This window comes from Apaloderma vittatum, unplaced genomic scaffold, assembly GCF_000703405.1.
Source record: "Apaloderma vittatum isolate BGI_N311 unplaced genomic scaffold, ASM70340v1 scaffold38992, whole genome shotgun sequence".
In the NCBI taxonomy this organism is placed as follows: Eukaryota; Metazoa; Chordata; class Aves; order Trogoniformes; family Trogonidae; genus Apaloderma; species Apaloderma vittatum.
In genome coordinates, this window is record NW_009702793.1 from 77,998 (window position 1) to 97,159 (window position 19,162).

Here is a 19,162-nt window from a genome sequence, read left to right on the forward strand (position 1 = left end):
TGAGGATTCTTTTTAATTAAATAGTTCAGTTGGAGGTACAAGGAACTATTCCTTCTAAATCTATGGGGGGTCATAGGTGATTGCAAATGAGTAACATTGCATAAAGATGACCTACGAAGATAGATTAATTCCATATTACTGCTTGATAGGTGCTGTGTGGTTTTGTTGAGAAGAATAGATTACAACCACTGAAACTCGTATCTTCAAAAAAAGCTCTAATTCTGATGAGATATGCAGGGAAGTAATAGCTTTGAAAATAAAGGTCATTCAGCCTGAAAAGGTATCACACAAATCCAGGAACTAGTAATTTCAACTGAACTGAGCTATCTAGTGTTTCATAACCGCAGCAAGGAGTGAACAGATATGTCATCTTTTCTTTGCTACTGCAAAGTTATGTTTGTATGTGCCCTAAATAAATTGAAAATCTGTGATGCATGAAAGTGTACATATCTTGTTTTAAATGATTTATTATAGATAGAAAAAGAATTGAGTTTTCTGTAACATTTAGAATACTATAAATAAATACTTGAATACTAAATCCTTGAATAGCTCATTCTCAGCGATGGTGAGATGCACGTCATGTTTTTACAGCAGGTGTGAGTATAAGGGAAATATGAAGGTGAGCTGTGGGATGGCAAACAGCCAGTTTGCAGAAGGCTTCTGCTTCTTAGGTTGGACAGCTGCAGCACACACAGATTTTTTTTTTTTAATGATTTGTTTTTCTTCTTTCTTGCCTACCAATCTGATTGCCAGGAGGATAAGGTATACATTTTCTTCTACAGTTATGAAACATAACTCTCAAATGCTAAAAAGAACCTCAGCCATGCTTGATCTGTCATTTCACTGCCTCTCATAAGTAACATATGTGTATTTGAAGTTGTTCTTACACTTTGTTGTTGCAAAACCTTTCTCATTATCTGATGTCCCCCATGTCTCCATCTTTCTGCTCTGCGCAAAGGAACAAATTATTTTGAAACAAGCAGGTTTAAAATTTTGAACTGTTGGTTTATGGTAACCTGAACATGAAAGGAAAGATTCAGGAATTGATCTAGTCAGCCCAATCAAATTTATCATGCTGAATGTGTTTGGAGAGTAAGAGTAGCACTGTAATTCAGGAACGAGATCTCTGTTAACCTGCAAAATCCATAGATGTCTTCCCATCAGCAGAAAAATGATAAATATGTCAGACTGCTAAAATTTTATAAATTGGCAGATGAGACACAGTTTTATTGTGTAATAAAATAATAGAAAAAAATCACAAAAATCTCATGAGGATGTTGGGAATAATTCTTTGAGGACCTTATATATTGTATTGGTTTTCTTATTAGATAATATGAGCCATACTAGGCATAGAGACCTAGGCTCTGAAATTTATGTACACAGAGTTGTTATTGTAAGTACTTTGCAAAATTTTACTTGGGAAGACAGGAGTTGATTGTTTTGAAAGTCAAAAAAATAAAAAGTCAGAATTCCATCTCCTGTGTTCATCGGAGTCCTGTGATTCCACTGTAATTATTCCACAACGAGTCAGATCAGACTGGCCCAGGTGACTGTAAACATCTGCTAAGTATTCTAAGTTTGACTTAAAAGTTTTTGCTGAACTAAAAAAGCAAAAGTGCCACAGGAAACATTAAAATCTGAAAAAACATGGTATTGTGATACCTGACTTAAAAAATCTCAAGCCCTTGTAAATTACTTCCTGCTTTGCCAGAGTACTTAAAATATATGAAGTGAGGAACAGGCTTTATTTATGAGCGTTTGAAGACTACATGTAATGCTGTATTTAAGACATTAACAGAATTAAGCTTGCAAAATTATGCTTCTTTAGTTTCAATATTAACAGCCGTTCTTGGTCATTTGAAATAAGATGCAAATTCGTCATCTCATGAAATTTTATTTTGTTCCTTTTACATGATGAACAAATGACAAGAGGTTAACCCATGCACCCGCTTATTAGACAGAATATTTGACCATGTTGCATGCTTTCATTTTAAAAGATAGACCAAATGAGTCTAGAAATTACGGACCAACCTCCTGCTCATGTACCAATGCTAATTTTAATGTCTCTACTCAAGGATGAGTGCCATGTGGGTAAAGTGATGAAAACATGGATTCAAAGAGCAATCACATTGTTAAATTTACCCTCAAAATACATCGTTCTATTTCCAGAATACCATGACAGATGCTACAATCCTCTTGGAGGACGTACAGAAGATGAAAGACAAGGGAGAAATTGCACAGGCATATATTGGACTGAAGGAAACAAACAGGTACAAGTTCTCTTTCTTCTATCTATGATAATTTGGGGTCTGCTGTGATGCACTCCATTTATTATAGTCATTAATTCCATCCATGTAAATCTAGATACTGCGAGAACTCTTATAGTTGGGGTTATAATTTGATTTGGTTAGTAAAATAGCGATTTTTAATATGCAATATTTTAAAGGATTTGGGAACAATGAGGAAATGCAAAATTGAGCTTCCTGGATTTACATCATCTTAGCCTTTAATTTCTCAAACTGGGTGCCATTGCTCATGCTGGTTTGTTAGCCTCTCTCCAGTAGTCTGTTGTAATATATCTATTGTAACACCATGAAATGCTGTAACCAGTTGGGCTAACACCAAGAACTGAATTTCGTCATTATGAAGAAATAGCAAATTAACTTCTCTTGTTTATTCGTAAGTTGTTCTAGAGCATTTATTTTTGTCATTTGTAGTTACTATAATTTAGTGTGCAATGTCCTTAACATGTCATCTCATCACCATCACGTATCTCTCTTGTATTTTTTTAAACACTTTTCTTGAAAGGCAATCTCCTCAGGACTATCATATGCTGAATGAGGACGGAGAACTTTGGCTGGTTTATGAAGGGTTAAAACAAGCCAACAGGTTACCAGACTTCTCAGAATGGCTTTTTTCTTCATTTGCATCTTCCTTTCTAGCTAACTGTGCCCCTTGCTATGGGTTTGCTTTAGCTACAGTGTTTCTATTGCTTTAATGATAGAAAAAAATGTATCACAAATTATACGAATTCAAGAGTGTCCTCAAAGTTACTCCCCAAACGTTTCTACTCATCAAGTTTTATCATCTAAAAAGTTAACTAATAAATAATTTATAAAAATACTTGCACAAAAATAGACTGTCAAATACCAGAAATTCCACAAATGGAAAAGACTTGCAGCTATGTATTATTTGTCATCCTTTTCATCAGGTATCAAAATTAATGTCCCTTACAGTTTTTCAGCTTAAAGAACTGCAGTCATCTTAGTAATGATAAAACTATTGTTTGAGTAGTTTCAGCATACTCTTTAACTTTCAAATAGTTATGGATCTTTACTCTGTCGTGACTTAAATTCAGTAAACTGAAGATTCTTGTTCCATGTCTCTCCATGCCAAACTGATAATAACCATCCAACAGAAGTAATATTTAGTTCATCGCGGCGCGGTTCAAGCCTCAGCGCAGTCGCTGCAGGAAGCTGCACACTGGCCCTGTAACGGGCGACATTCGCCTCATTAGGAAATGCAGTTCTGGCTCAGTTTGCACACCTGGGCTCCCTATCCGTAGTGTCCCAGGCTTCCAAAGGGTTCCTAGTCCTGCATGGGCAGCTAATTCAGTAGATCAGCAGCGCTGGTCTTCTTTGTTGTACACCTTTGTTAGCCGTAACTACAGAAGAAGGTATTTTGCAATGGATGCTACTAACTAAAGTCTTTCCTTTTCTTGTGCTAACGCATTCTGCCCGTAACATTGTTTTGTGAGCTGTGAAGACCTAACTTAGAGCAAGCGTTCCACAGAGCAGGACATGAGCGTTTGCTTTGCGCCTCCTGTTTCTTGTCCTAGCTCTGTAGAGACAAGAAGGTTTCCTTTAAGTGGCAGAGCCCTGCAGGTAAATGACTATTTGCCCTTGCGTGCTTGATCAGTCTAGTTACTAATAAATGCACCTGCCTCATGCATATTTAAACCCTGAAAGGTTGTCTAATTGGACACTAGTAGTCACTAGTAATGTCATTTCCCGTGTGTATATGTACAAAGTGTGAGTCAGAGCGCCTGGACAGTGCCTGGCAAGCGGGGGCAGATCCCCGCGGCGCTGCTCGGAAGGAGGCTGGTATGTGTTAGCCCCATTTCACGCGGGAAGAATTTTCCCCCAAGGGGAAAGAGCGAGTCAGTGGTGAGGATAAAATATCGCTCCTGGATCCCAGTCCTGAGTTTGGTTCTGCTGTTACCCTTTTGTGCACTAATGACAACCCTCTCCAAAATTTTAGTTTTAATGTAAGAATAAAGATTATTTATGTGCATTTGCAATTAAATAGTTGCTGACTGAACAGAGTTAACTCCAAAAAGATTTTCCTTTAATACTGCAGGGTTCTAGCTTAAGAGAACACAATGTCATCTTCATCTTACAGGGTTTGGTAGATTTGCTTAGAGGTAAAACCTCTTTAAAGCCCCTTGAAAAGCAGTGACAATCTCTCAAGACATAGCAGTACATTTATGGCTGCGTGTTCTCAGCGGCACCATACCCAATATGTGTCAACCACAGAGGAAATGCAAAACAGTGTCACAATTAGTTTGTCTCCACTTTTTGCTCTTGCAAGCCTAATTTAATTAGAAGGCATACTGAAGGGTTTAAAGAGTACTCTGCCTTTTTCATTTTCCTTTGCAAGCCATGCCTAATTGTTCCTGAGCGGCAACTAAAGCTTTACACTCCCTCTGAGAATCAGGGATGTAACTTTCTTAAGTGCGCTCACCCAACTGTTGCTCCACTTCTTTAGGTTGCTGGAGTCACAGCTTCAGTCGCAGAAGAAGAGCCACGAGAACGAACTGGAGTCACTGCGAGGTGAGATCCAGAGTCTGAAGGAAGAAAACAACCGGCAGCAGCAGCTCCTGGCACAGAACCTGCAGCTGCCTCCCGAGGCACGCATCGAAGCCAGTCTGCAGCATGAGATCACCCGCCTGACCAACGAGAACTTGGTAAGGGAAACGGTGCTGCAGCAGCAGGCACGGGCGCTTACTTGCTGTGCCTGGAAGTTCTCAGCAGGCTTCAGATTGCAACCCCCTGCAAAAACTGGTATGAGCGCAGGGCGGTTTTTTGGTAGGTCAGCTAATGGGAGAGAGACTTAGGACTGCTGATGAAATAATAATATTTCAGGGAATTTACTTGAAGTTTGTGGCATGGAGAGAGAGCTCTTGAATCCTAGCTGTCAGCTGATGAGTTTAATCGTCACTAAATAGAATGCTGATATCCAGGGAACTCATAAAAAATATTAGTGCCGAGTAGTGCTGTTTCCTCTGAAATATATTGATTTGTTTTGTTGAAAAACTTTAATGTAGTTCTTCAATTATTCAATGGCACTTTTCCTTCCATTTCCCTCCTCCCTGCCTGAAGCAGGGAAGAAATAGTTCCAGAAAGAGAAACTTGGTTAGAAATCACTTAGCTAACAACTGGGTACTCCTTGTTTATTGCATGTTTTCTTGTATGGAGGGAAGATCAGGTGAAACTCCTTGCCTTTCCCCACAAAGGAGTATGTTCACCATGTGCAGACCAGTTTGTTTCTGGGGAAATTTTCTGAAGAGGACTGTGGTGAAATATTGTTGGCTTGTGACTGTTTCTTGGTAAAGGGAACCATGCTACTTCAGAAAGAAAAGTCCTTGCTCCGAGTGAATTGTTTCTTTTAGAAGCCAAGGTGTGGTCTTCCCGCTTATGTGTGTTACAGAAGTTATTGGGCTCTTGTCCTACTGCAAGTGGTTTTGAGGAAAGCATTAGATAATTCAGGTAATAGATGTTGGAAAACTGATTAAAAATACAAGTTTGCTTCAGCTGCAGCTGACTCCCACGAGCAAAGGTAAATGGTGAATGTTTCCCTCTCTGACAGCTGGCTCCTGCTGCTTCCTCCTATGTTACAATTTAGCCTTTTTTTCCTCCCAGAGACCTACTCATCACACTCTGTGTTCCCAAGACAACACACAGTCATGTAATTACATCCCAGAGGAGTTATCTTTATTTTCAAATACAGTGAATGTTATTTTACTTGTTAAATATATACTCTTACCCTAGTATTTCACTTTTGATGTTTGAGTGTTGCAAGTCCACTCCAAGTCGGATATATGCTTCCTTTTGACTCCTAGCCCTAGAGTGGAAATAATTCACAGGCTTTGCAGGTGTGATACTAGAATTGCAGTATTCACTGCAATCCCATGTTGATTAGCATAAGAAAATGGCCTGTCTGGGTTCTCACAAAGGTTATATTCCAGGCTTTCACGGTAAGAAGATCTGACTGTTCTGCAACTCATCTACATCAGCTACTTTCTCAGAGCGGCTGGCATGAACACCGCAGCTAAGGACTAGGCTACTAAAAATCAGAGATTCTTCATCTTGTTTTAATCTGGTTTAATTTATATAGTGCTTCCTGAAGTATCAGTGTCCTAAGGGAGGGGGAAAAACAATCCTGTACCTGTTTTTACAGTTTTATGAGGAGTTGTATGCAGATGATCCCAAGAAGTATCAATCGTACCGGATTTCACTTTACAAACGGATGATTGTATGTAGATCACGTGAATCCTGTTTCTTTGTTGTCTCGTTCGCTATTTCTGGAGCACTAATTGAAAAGCAGGCTGCCTCCCTTTCTCTTTTTCAAAGGAAATCCCCTGCAGAGAGCTTCACAACGCCAATTACTTCCCTCACTGCTTTTTTGTTAGTCTCAGTGTCCTCTGTGTAACCTGTTTGATGCAGTTTTGTTACTAATCAAAGTCTCGCACTGTAAGCAAAGCAGTTTCTTTTTACATGCTACATAATAGTGTCCCGAAAAAGAGGTACGTGATGCAAAAGATGCTCAATTTTCAGAGCCACTCCTTGCTTTAAAACTTTGATACATTTAAATTCAGTTCAGAAAAATAAAGGCCTGATCATACAGATACTTAGGAAGGTGAATAATGCCTGCAATCCCGTCATAGCCTGAATTTGCTCATTGATCTCTTTACAGTGCTGGCATCTGGAATGAGTAAGTAGATCAGAATCAAAATGCATGACCTTTTAATACTTTTCGAAAAATGCAAAATATGAAGGGTAAAATTGGAAATTATGTTTCCATTATAATTAAAGATAGCACTATAGCTAAGCTTGAAAGAATATAATTTATGAGATTCTGAATCTTAATGAGATATGAAATCTACTCCATATTTTTAGAAGCACCATAGAAAGAACTTTATTCCTCCTCATGTATTTGTTGCTCCGAAATTATATCCCTTCACTGATATATCTGAAACAGTCTGTTGGACTTATATGTATGGTTTTTATTGATTTCAGGAGAAATTATGTACTGCATTATTAACAAGATTCCTGTTGTAAAATTGCACACTGCTCCAACTGTGAAGCACGGCCTTGATTCTCTTCTTTCAGCAGGCCTAATATCTTACTGCTCAAGTATATTGCATTAGGCTGTAAATTCTTTACTACACGATTAATTACAGTTTATGCTTAATTCTAAGTTGTTGCCCATGCTGCACTAATATTTTCAATACTTCAGAAAAGGTGTAGTTTCCCAGATAATGCTTTTGATGTAGGGACCTCATGGTCCCTTGCGTTCTTACCAGCGCTGTGAAGAATCACACTTAGTAAACGGCATTTTTGTTTTAAGCTGCATTCAGACCCGTAACCTGGAATAACTTTCAGATTTTGGGGGCTTGAGGTTTTGCTTCGTTTAAAAGGACTTTCCCTTTTTTAATTACATGATTATTTCATGAATGCAGTACCATAATCACAGAATTATTCAAAGCTAGTTTTCTGGGGAGTGCTCCTTTGAATGAAAAATACAAGTTTATTGCATGAGTAAGACTTTAGATGCTAGTTATTATTCAGAATAAAAAGACCCAAGACATCAGCCTCAGTGTAAGGAAATGTGATGACAGCAAGCAACAGGGAAATGGCAGACCATCATAGAACATATTTTGTTTGGATGTTTGATTTTGGTAGATTTGAATGCAAGTTGTTGTCTTTCTGCAGATCTCTCTCTTACCGCCTTATAAAATGGATAGGGCTGAATAACAAGTCAGTCCTGAAGGCATGAATAAATGATGTGGAAATACAGGCTAGATGTTAAATAATAAAGAAAATTATTTCTGCGAGGCATTTGGAAGAGCAAAGAGAAAACATTAGGGAGATGTGTTTGCAGCAAAATGTCTTCTGCTGTAAGAACTGACCTAGTTCTGAGTGTCCGCAGAATATACCTCCCTAAAAGCTTTGCCTTTGTTGTGCTGCACAAAACTTAATAATATTTGCAATATTTGGCTTGTGTTCTAGGCAGTGTACCAGCTTGCAAACCGCAGCCAGAGGATGGCACCACTGTTCAGCTTTCCTCACCGCCTTGTAATTCTAACAGCACTGATTTTGTCTCTGTCACACCTTAAGGGATTTTTCTCCTGTCTTCACCTTTCTCTCATTTTAATTTACAGGATTTAATGGAGCAGCTAGAAAAGCAAGACAAAACTGTTCGCAAGCTAAAGAAACAGTTGAAAGTATTTGCCAAGAAGATCGGTGAACTTGAAGGTACTTCTGTATTTTCAGAGAAAGATTTTGCTTTACTTTTTGTGATCTCATTGTCATCATATCCATCTGTTTTAGTAGTCAGGAGGGCATGAGGTCTTCAGTAGCATTAACCTTGGTTAATTCACTCCAGAAACAGGAGGTACTCTTGGAGCTCCTTTATAAACCTTTAGAAGATTTGTAATATTTTGAAATAAGGAGTAAAGGAGATTGATGTTTCTCTGAAGGAAGAAACCATTTGAACATAAAAGAATATTACCTGGGCTGTTTGTGTACTCAGAAACAGTATCTGGTTTTGTCAAGAGAAAAGCAATACTAAATATGAACCAGGCAGAAGTAATTTACGCAGTTTTCCTTTGAATGTGAATTTCAATATGACTGGAGCCACGAATGTCTTTGTCCGCCTGAGGTTTCCCTTCGGAGCTGCTGGCGAAACTCGAATACGAGAACACAGAGATACGGACTAAGCTAATTTTGTTTTTATGAGCGTCAGTGTGAGTTGCCTTAGGATATTAGGACTGGTGAGACTGAGAGCTTGTTATATCTGCAAAGTAAAGTAATTTTAATTGCTTAAAGCAATTAATAATGTTACAAAGATGAAGCATAGATTTGTTTTTAAATAATCCTGGACCTAACCTTTCAAAACCTTTCAGAAGTTTTGTATGGTCATTTGTGTTTTCCATAAACAAGCTTACTGCTTAATGAGTTGTTTTATTGAGTACTAAGGCTGTGTAGTCTTCAGTGTTGCAGCATTTTGAAAGAACAGTGACACCAAGTTAAACCTGGATTAGCAGGAGTATAATATCCATTAATTAGTGAGAGCTCTCCTTGAGTTCCAGTTTGGATTTCTGCATTTTCTGTCCCATTTGACAGGAGCACACATTTAGCACAGTTCCAGGATGCACAGTAGGTTGTAGCGTGCAGCTGGGAGGGTTGTGAGAAGATGACATAGTTTCCATGGGATGAAGCTGAGTTCTGCTTCTCAGAAACAAACATGCAGCCTAATCAGGTGGAGTGTAGGTGTTGAATGTGATGCTGTGAGACGCTGTATGCAACAAGGTGGATATTTCATGCATCCTTTTGAAGCGTTACTCAAACGACGTGTGTTTTATTGCTTGGATACTACTTGTGGACAAGATCACAGTAGTATTCATGCACAATACAGATTGGGAAAATGCTTCTGAAAATCTAGTTTTGTCTGTGTTTATTACCTAATTAACTTAGAAAGGTGTAGCAGGTCTTGCTGGGATGGAGGTAACTTTCTTCATAGCAGCCTGCGTGATGCTGTGTTTTGGATTTGTGGCTACAGCGGTGTCGGTAAACACTCATGTTTTGGCTGTTGCTGAATAGAGCTTCCAAAGTGTTGAGGTTTTCTCTTTCTTCCTGCTCCAGCCCCTCAGTAAGCTGGGGGCCAGGAGGGCACATGGACACACAGCTGAGACAGCTGACCCAAGGTGGCCAAAGGAATGTTCCATATTTCATAGCACGGAACATCAGGAGCCAGAAGAGGGGCTTTTTTCATACAAGGAAGCTGTTGCTTGGAGGCTGGCTGGGCATCGGTCCCGCTGTGGGAAGTCATGAGTGATTGCCTTTGCTTTGCTCCCCTCTCTTGCCCTGCTTCACTTATTAAACCATCTTGATCTTGACACACAAGTTTTCTCACTTTTGCTCTTAATATTCTCTCCCCTGTCCTGCTGGAGCCAGTGTGGGTGCTTGGCTGCCCGTCGAGATAAACCTGCCACAACAGGCAACAAAGATCAAGCTTGAAAAAAATAGTCATTCTGCAGGACAGTTAACAGTTCCCCTTGCAGTATTAATCTGGGATTGAGTGAATAATGGCTGTCGCTTCACCTTTGTGCTTTTATGTGATAAAATCCAGGAAAACAGTTTGTATTAATGTATGTTATTCACACACTTCCACTCTTCAAAGGAGGAATGCCACCCCAGGATACATTTATCTACAATCCTTCATTTTGTTTAATGGGGTTTTTGTTGATAAATGTTACCCTGAACCAAAGAAAAAATTTCTTACTTCTATATGCTGGCATTCTTCCTTAGGAATGTCATTGTTTCCTCTGGGATGTATTGGTTTCACTGGAAAATGTTAAATAATTCTTTTTAATTTCCCCTCTGAAGTGGGCCAGATGGAGAACATATCACCTGGACAAATCATTGATGAACCTATTCGTCCAGTTAACATTCCACGTAAAGAAAAGGACTTCCAAGGGATGTTAGAATATAAGAAGGAGGATGAACAAAAGCTTGTCAAGAATCTTATTTTAGGTAAGCATCTTTCGCACTTGCGACCTCCTCTGCTCCCACGCACTCTGGAAAATCATAGAATCATAGAATGGCTTAGGCTGGAAGGGACCTTAGAGATCATTTTACTCCAGCCTCCCTGAATGGACGATAAGAACACAGAATTTGCAGTATGAAATTAATCTCTTATTCTGGTTTTGATACTGTTAAATTTGTGTAAAATTCCTAAATGCCTATTGTAATCTAATCATCCTTTTTGGTGAGTATAGTACATATTAATGTGTCTGCATATTTTTTAGCAGGCAATTATGTTTTTCTATTCTGTTCTGGTATTTGACCAAGAAAGTGGCTCGTCTTAGTCTCAGTTTTGTTCTTGGTCTCTTTACTGGCCATATATAGGTATTTATGATTACCTGATAACATCTTCTAATGACTTTGCACTTAAAAAAACAACGCGTGTTTGTTTTTCCTAAGAGCTGAAACCACGTGGGGTAGCTGTCAACCTGATTCCAGGACTACCAGCATATATTCTCTTCATGTGTGTACGCCATGCGGATTACCTTAACGATGACCAAAAAGTGCGGTCACTGTTGACTTCCACAATCAATGGCATCAAAAAAGTGTTGAAGGTTAGTCTGTTTGGTTTAGAAAAACATCAACTTGAAATTTTCTTTTGATTTTATGTTAGAGGAGTGAGAAAAAGGATTTCAATGAATTATCTGTGGGTTTCTGCTCAGTAAACTCCTCCCACTGAAGTCACTGAAGACTTTTCAACAAATAACATTGATAGCATTTTATCCATGTAATACCATAGATGTATGGTATTACATGGAAGAAGAACTGTTATATGGAACTGTTACATGGAATACTTATACGGAAAAAGAACTACCTTCTTGTAATTTTGAGTAGTCTTCCTCCTCTGAAGCTATGCTTATAAAATTTTAAATGTAGTCAAAGTCTGCATGTCAAGTCTTTGTTGTTCTTCTCCAGAATGCTTAATTACAATGTTTCATTTGCAGTTTTGGTTCACAGATTGCCTCATTTGTTTCACCTACCGATTACACTGATGATGTTTCTTCCTAAAGTCTTCGCAGCGAGTTGGCTGGGAGCCTTTAGGCCAGGGGTATCTTTAGGGCATTATTAAGACATAAATACGCTTTATGCTTCATGGAGTTTTTTAGTTTTTAAATAAGATAGATGTGTTCAAAAGCCAACTATTTAATCTAGCTACATGTTTTAAAAAACATTTAGTAAACAGTCCTGCAGGAGCTTAGATATTCATAGAAATTTTTGGATGTTTTTAAGTTAATGGAGTGCATGCCATAGAGCTCTAGACATTTTCAGTAGTCATCACATACTAGATCTTGTGTTCCTTGGTGAGAAGGGTTTATTGTTTTGTTTTGTTTTCCATATCAATCTACCAAAATTGGTTATGACATGAGTGACATTCATCAGAACTGAATTGTTCTCTGCTCTTCCTGCTGGCTCTGCATCACTCCCGTCCTCCCTGTTGGGCTCTTCACAAGAGCTGTTGTGCCACGGAATGGATGTTTTGGGAATACAGTCATATTGCCCAGTGATTTATGCACACAGCAGTTAGGGTGGGTTTGTAAAACACAGACGGATGATATCTGGGGAGGAAATTCTTTTCTGAAGGTTCTTGAAAAACTACTACAGAAAACAGGGAGGGTATTTTGCCAAAAACCTTGTTTTTCTAATAATGCACTGAAATACCCTGAGGTTTTGCAAAGTGTCAGAATCCCACTAGCTACAAGAAAGTGGATTTTAAGTGTTTAATCATTTATCTAACACTTTATTATTTTATTCCTCCTATCAGTCTTTGCTGAAATGTGTTTGTTTTTACCTTCAGAAACGAGGAGATGACTTTGAAACAGTGTCCTTCTGGCTATCTAACACCTGCCGATTTTTGCACTGTTTGAAGCAATATAGTGGAGAGGAGGTAAGCAGTGTGCCTACTCTGCTTTCTTTTGCTCTATGATACTATTGTGAGCACTACTCTTTAATGAATTCCTGTAATATCTCAGATTCTAGTCAAAGTCTCTTAAAATGGCTGCACTTTTTGGGGATGATAGTGATGATGTAAGTGGAGAGCACAGGGAGATGAGATTTGAACCAGCTTCCCTTGATTGCAGGCTGGGCACCCAGAGGCTAAATGACACTGGGCTCCCCAAAGTGCCAACTCAGATTAAGAAGAAGAATCTGGCTGCCACCGTTAAGTTGCTGTGTAATGATCCACTACATTTCCTATTAAAAAGGCTTTATGAAGCCCTTAACCTTAGTATGGCTGGCCAATTTATGTTCGGAGGCTGTGCTATGCCAAATTCCTGTTTTCAAACCTACCTGGCTGTAAGTGGCTTGGGGAGAATGCCGGTGCTGGAGTGGGAGGCTGGCAGAGTTTGTTCCTGTGTCAGATACTTGAAGCACAAATCTCAATTGAAAAGAAAATCCTAGCATTAACCTCCATCAGAAGTTCAAAATTTTAGGTTTGAGCACCGGCAACTATTGTTTTGAAAGTATTATTTGTCATTGCATGAAGAAATACAAATACTGGGTTCGTGTCATGTTTTTGTATTCCATTGAAGCATTTGTTTCTTTTATTTTGTAAATTCAGGGTTTTATGAAGCATAATACACCTCGTCAAAATGAACACTGCCTCACCAATTTTGATTTAGCTGAATACAGACAAGTCCTGAGTGACTTGGCTATTCAGATCTACCAACAACTTGTCCGAGTGTTGGAAAACATTCTGCAACCCATGATTGGTAAGGCAAAGTTGAATTCCTTAAACTTCACACCATATTACCAAAAAGGAAAATAGTGATGGTGGTAATATGCTATATCTTCTATTTCTTCCTAACCCATGGAGTTTCATTAATAGTTCTTGTGGTATTCTGTTTATAGATGACAAGGACTACACTGGACAGGTTGGAATAGAGGAAAAGCTAAACTGTGGCTGGTTCTTCTGCTAGTGACAGAATAAATTGATAAACCTTATTTATACTTGTTTGAATCATGCATTTACAGGAAGAAATTATTAGGACAGTCTGGTATTTGTTGCCTTGTCTGTTGTGAAATACTCCATGAAAAAATTACATTTTAGTTACCTGAGAACTTAAAATTAATATACAGAAAAATGGTTAGTTGTTATGGACAACAATTAGCAATGAAATAGCTAGCAGTGATGAAGCTCACACTCAAAAGAGATGTTTTTCATGAAAAAAGTGAAACATTTCTTGACAGTTTTCTCACACAAATTTTCATTATGCTTTTTGGTCATAACATTTACAAGAATGGAACAGCTTTTGGTTTGGGGACTCTGCTGCTCACGTGACCATGGAAGATAAAAACCATTTTGCTGAGCTAGAGTTAGACTTTCTTTTCAAATACACGTGCTGGAATCTTTGTAAAAAAACCTCCAAGTTTAGATTTTGCAGAACGTAGTGGGACACAGAATTGCTGGAAATCATGGTAAAGTGTGGCTAGTAGAAAGCCCAACCTGCACTTCCTCTGTAAATGTAGTTTTGCAGTCTTCCACAACATGCTGCAATATCAGCAGTTTTCAGTCGTTGTAACAATATTGTCAATCAAATACAGTTTCAGGAATGCTGGAGCATGAGACTATCCAAGGTGTCTCAGGGGTGAAACCAACAGGGCTGCGGAAGAGAACGTCCAGCATTGCTGATGAGGGAACCTACACTTTGGACTCGATTATTCGGCAGCTAAACTCCTTCCATTCAGTCATGTGTCAGCACGGAATGGATCCAGAGCTGATCAAACAGGTCGTCAAGCAGATGTTCTACATCATTGGGGCCATAACACTTAATAATCTTCTCCTGCGCAAGGACATGTGCTCATGGAGCAAAGGAATGCAGATAAGGTGGGAGAACTCATGTCATTTTGATGGAATAGCCGATACATTTTGAATATTTATTTTTCCACTTATAAACAGTTGCAGATGCAACAAACTGAGTTTGTGAGGTTCGGTTAAAAAGAGCTTGGTTAACTTAGGCCAAATCCTACCTGGCTTTCAAGGAAATATTATAGAAGCAAATAAAAAGTATTTCATCACCAAGTAGGAAGTTGCTTTCTCAGCTTGTAGAGAAGAACAGCAAAGATGCCTCTGGTGTTTTTTGTATGCCGCTGGTGCAGTCAATACCTGCTGTGTTCATCCATGCTGTAGTTTGCTGCGTGCTGTGGTAAAACCGTCTTATTCTAGTCCTGCATTTGTCCAATACATTCTGCAGGCATAGGCCAGGAAATGTAGCTAAGGCATTCCAGTCCCTCAGGTAACCTTGAAAAGCCTCACAGTACGTTTGCATGGACAAAATATCATTTGCCTTCTTATATTTAACACATTTCTGCAATTAAAGGAACAGAAACACATGGAAAAAGCTAGTTAGTGGAAGTCTTTGGCCATAGTTTATAACTGTTTTAAAAATCAAAATTTCCTGCCTTAATCAGAAGTAAACAGTACGAAGATAAAATTACAAGAAATTACAAGTGTTGAAGGAAAAACACATAAGAACAAAAAAGAAACATTGGGAAAGAGAAGTTGCACATACCTGCAATTTAGCCATAGTCAAGTATTAACGTCTCAATACTCTTTCATCTTTGTACAGATACAATGTGAGTCAACTGGAAGAATGGCTGCGTGATAAAAATCTGATGAATAGCGGGGCTAAAGAAACACTGGAACCCCTCATCCAGGCTGCACAGTTGTTGCAAGTAAAAAAGAAAACAGATGAAGATGCGGAAGCCATTTGTTCAATGTGCAATGCACTGACTACTGCCCAGGTAAGCAAACTCTCACTGTCTCTTCTGCTGTCACACTGGAGCAGTTCCCTGCTCTGGCAGAGTTTGCTGTGCCTGCCTGCGCCGCTGCGCGTGGATCAAAGATTTCTTAATTAATTTTGCATTAATGCAACTAAAACAGATTAAGCTGGAGGGGTAAAAAAAGAACCAGACCTTTCTGAGGTCTGATGTTCAAGATGAGTTTTGAACAAATGGGAGGAGGCTGAGCAGATTGTGCAGTGCATGGTACTACGCATAGTCTCTCAGTCTGTGAATATCCTCAGAGAAGACTCTTCACTCCGAGACACCTGCACTCCCGGCAGCTCTGCGCAGGGTACTGGGAAGCAATCTTTCTGCTGTCAGTTGGTATCCAGTTAAGTTAATGGACAGTTCACACAGAGCTGTTGTCTCAGGGACTGCAAACCAAAGTGTTAAGTTACTGTACCCATTGGCCTCAGAAGGGTGAACAAAGTGTAGCTCAGTAAACAGCTGAGGGATCCTGTTTATGAGAATGCAGGTTTTGTACAGGTGAGTTGCACTTTTTTTTTAACCATGCTACATTCACACAGAGCTTGCACAGGAATAAATGTATCCAGCCACCTTTGCTGATGCTGAACATTCCCATCAGGGAAAGGAATTTCTCAATTTCTGTCCCAATGGTGTTGGCACTAGCAGTTGCACTGATACAGCCATTTCAATTTAGTAATTCACATTGCTGGAAAATCTGTTAGTTTTGTACTGAAATAATAAGTGCTTCAAGTTTTTAAACTTCACTAAAAAGTGTTAGGTTTTTTTCAAATGAGAGTCATTTAAAAAAGCAAAGAGAATTTTTTGTAAGTTTTACAAGTTTACCCCATACTATTATTTAAAGTGTTTGTGATGCAATTCTTTCCTTTGGTGCTTTTTGCCCTAGTTTTAGAGAAATAGCTCACTCCTGAAAAACAGTAAAATCATAAAGTCTCTTGAATGGAAGCTGCAGAAGGTCATAAACGGGGTGAGAAATAAAGCATATTTCCAGGGAAGACAAAATTGTGTTTGTGTAGGAACACAATCAGGTACTTAACATCTGATTTTCCATAGTTTGGTATTTCCCACAATCATGTAGAAATGTAGATTTACTGCCTCCAAAGAAGACGTCCTGAAGGAACCAGTTGTATAGCACTAAGCAGCTGATGGAACTCTCTATGACTCGAAAAATAACAAATACTTGTGAAGAATTTTCTTTTTAAATTAGCTAATTTACAAAGTGTATTATTAGTAACCATGCATACATTTGTTGATTCATGAGTAAAATGAACCTAAGGATGGTTGTTCTTTTCTACAGATTGTTAAAGTTCTGAATTTGTATACTCCAGTCAATGAGTTTGAAGAGAGAGTCTTGGTATCATTTATACGTACAATACAGGTATCGTTATATCTTTTCATCCAAAATCATTTGACTATTTCTAAGAAACCCTCTCATGAACCAAAATAGCTTATGTCCTGACGTACATTCATGTTTCTTAAGTAAACCAGGCTTTTTAGCTGTTGGCTTGGAGCTACGTTGGAAAGGGGATGTCAGTCTTAAAACTTTAAGCAGTCACAATTCACTGCCTCCAGACTTGCATGAAAATGCTGTTTTCCCTGTCAGTATGTATGAGATTTTTGGAAGGTGAGAGGTTTTGTGCTTATGCATCTTTGTGTGTGTAAACACACTTGTATGCCAGCTTCCCAAGTGGTAACATTTATATATACAAATTTACTTTTATCAGACTTGTGTCCAACTGCATTGAAAACTGAGGCCTGTCTTCATTCCAGAGTTCTTCCTTTAGCCCTTCTAGTTGCATATATAATGTTGAAAATGAAACATTTTCAAAAATCTGAAGAAAAGCAGCCAGTACAGCAAAATACAACAAACAAAGATGATGTTTCTGGTCTCTTAGAAATCGATTTACACAGCTAGCAGGATAAGGGAGATTGGGTAGGTAGTGCTGAGATAAAGCTATAGTCCCACTTACTGAAAAGATGCAGTTACCAGATAGTGGAAAAATTCTTCCTTTTGCAGAGAATCTAAGTATCTTCAGATTGCATGGTAAGGGGAAGATATGCAGAACCAAAAATGACAACAGTAACTCCGGTCTAATGTCACAATTCTTGCAAATGTACCAGGTCAAGTTAGCACAGACTGTGCTCTAGTGCACACAAGCGGGTGTGTAAGCACAGATGAAACACTACCTCTTTGCAAGATGATTATCATCAATAAAGCAGCTATATGCTAATGCAGTCACTTTCTTATCTTTGCAGATGCGTCTGCGAGACAGGAAGGACTCTCCTCAGTTGCTCATGGATGCTAAACACATCTTTCCTGTTACTTTCCCATTTAATCCATCCTCCCTGGCACTGGAAACCATTCAAATCCCAGCCAGCTTGGGCTTGGGCTTCATATCACGTGTCTGATCCCAAGGATGTACCGTCAGTGTTAGCTGGAGAATCAGTTGCCCGATACCTTTATCCATTAAAACATAGTGAGCCACTGAAAACACGTTTTCTGAGCAGTCTATGTATGTCCAGCTCTGTAGTAAGAGTAGCTGGAAAGCTACGTAACAGCACCACAGGTCGAAGGCTGGTAGAAAGGTGTGCATTTGCGTTCAGTCATTGCATTTACAAGGACATCACTAATTCGTACATTTCCAGAATACGGAAATAGGGCACGGACAAAAATTGTGTCTTCAGCTGTTTAGAGACATTTTTAGGTCTTCAGTAACGTATTTAAATAGTGTAAATTAAACTCCAAGTGTAACCTTCTCATAGGCAGGGACCAACAGGGACAGTCACAGTCCTGAACAAGGAAGACTTGAAAGTGAGGCGTTCTGTAGGAGAACACACAGTCACTTGGGAGCCTGTTACATTTAATTTGTAAAAACTGGAATGGAGAAACACAAACTGGCAATATATAAAGTGATTTCTTAAACCACTTCCTTATTTATGTCAGACATAAATCCTAGTGATAAGTCTTAAAGCTCACTATATGCTACAACTTAGGTGTTCATTTGTTAGTACTGTGGTTTACCAAGCATACTAAATTGCTGCTGCGTATTGTGTTCCTCTAAATGTACGACAGTATCATACTAAGCACTAAAAATAAAATACTTCACTTTTTGTTGTCAACCTTATTTACAGTTCAATGCAGCCTGTTATTCTAACTGGATTTTTGCAAATGATATCAAATAACACCTGTAGAGGAAAATGGTAACTAAGCACAAGTAGCACACTGGAAATTACACGTTTAGTTATTTTTAAAAGTACTTAGGTAAAAATACAGAATCTTGAAGCAAATTATCACAAGTCAATAATGATTTCAGTATTTATTTAGATTTTGTAGTTCGTCTGATGTTCTTCGTAGACCCCGGAGATGACAGTGTGTATTTTGGGTATAATCTCTTTTGTTTTGTTGCCACTTAAAAAAGTAATCTTTCGTGCTGGAATTTGAGGGGGAAAACTTTAATAGGAAGCTTCTGCAGTAGCTCAAGGCTCTCATTACTTGAAAGGCTGACTAAAAAGAATGTTAAGTAGGTTTT

General features: G+C 38.7%; 1 protein-coding gene across 1 annotated transcript in view; it reads left to right on the forward strand.

Annotated features, from left to right (window-relative positions):
- The window catches only part of MYO5A (myosin VA (heavy chain 12, myoxin)), an 88,083-nt gene extending 69,224 nt beyond the window's left edge, over positions 1 to 18,859 (forward strand). The window contains exons 29-41 of the mRNA XM_009864345.1: positions 754 to 762; positions 2,170 to 2,270; positions 2,809 to 2,889; positions 4,768 to 4,966; positions 8,444 to 8,537; positions 10,671 to 10,817; positions 11,268 to 11,422; positions 12,664 to 12,753; positions 13,426 to 13,576; positions 14,409 to 14,691; positions 15,434 to 15,608; positions 16,930 to 17,010; positions 17,889 to 18,859. Of these exons, the coding sequence (XP_009862647.1) occupies positions 754 to 762; positions 2,170 to 2,270; positions 2,809 to 2,889; positions 4,768 to 4,966; positions 8,444 to 8,537; positions 10,671 to 10,817; positions 11,268 to 11,422; positions 12,664 to 12,753; positions 13,426 to 13,576; positions 14,409 to 14,691; positions 15,434 to 15,608; positions 16,930 to 17,010; positions 17,889 to 18,041 (1,719 nt within the window). The 3' untranslated portion in view covers positions 18,042 to 18,859. The remainder of the gene's footprint in view (positions 1 to 753; positions 763 to 2,169; positions 2,271 to 2,808; positions 2,890 to 4,767; positions 4,967 to 8,443; positions 8,538 to 10,670; positions 10,818 to 11,267; positions 11,423 to 12,663; positions 12,754 to 13,425; positions 13,577 to 14,408; positions 14,692 to 15,433; positions 15,609 to 16,929; positions 17,011 to 17,888) is intronic.
- The last annotated feature ends 303 nt before the right edge of the window (positions 18,860 to 19,162 follow it).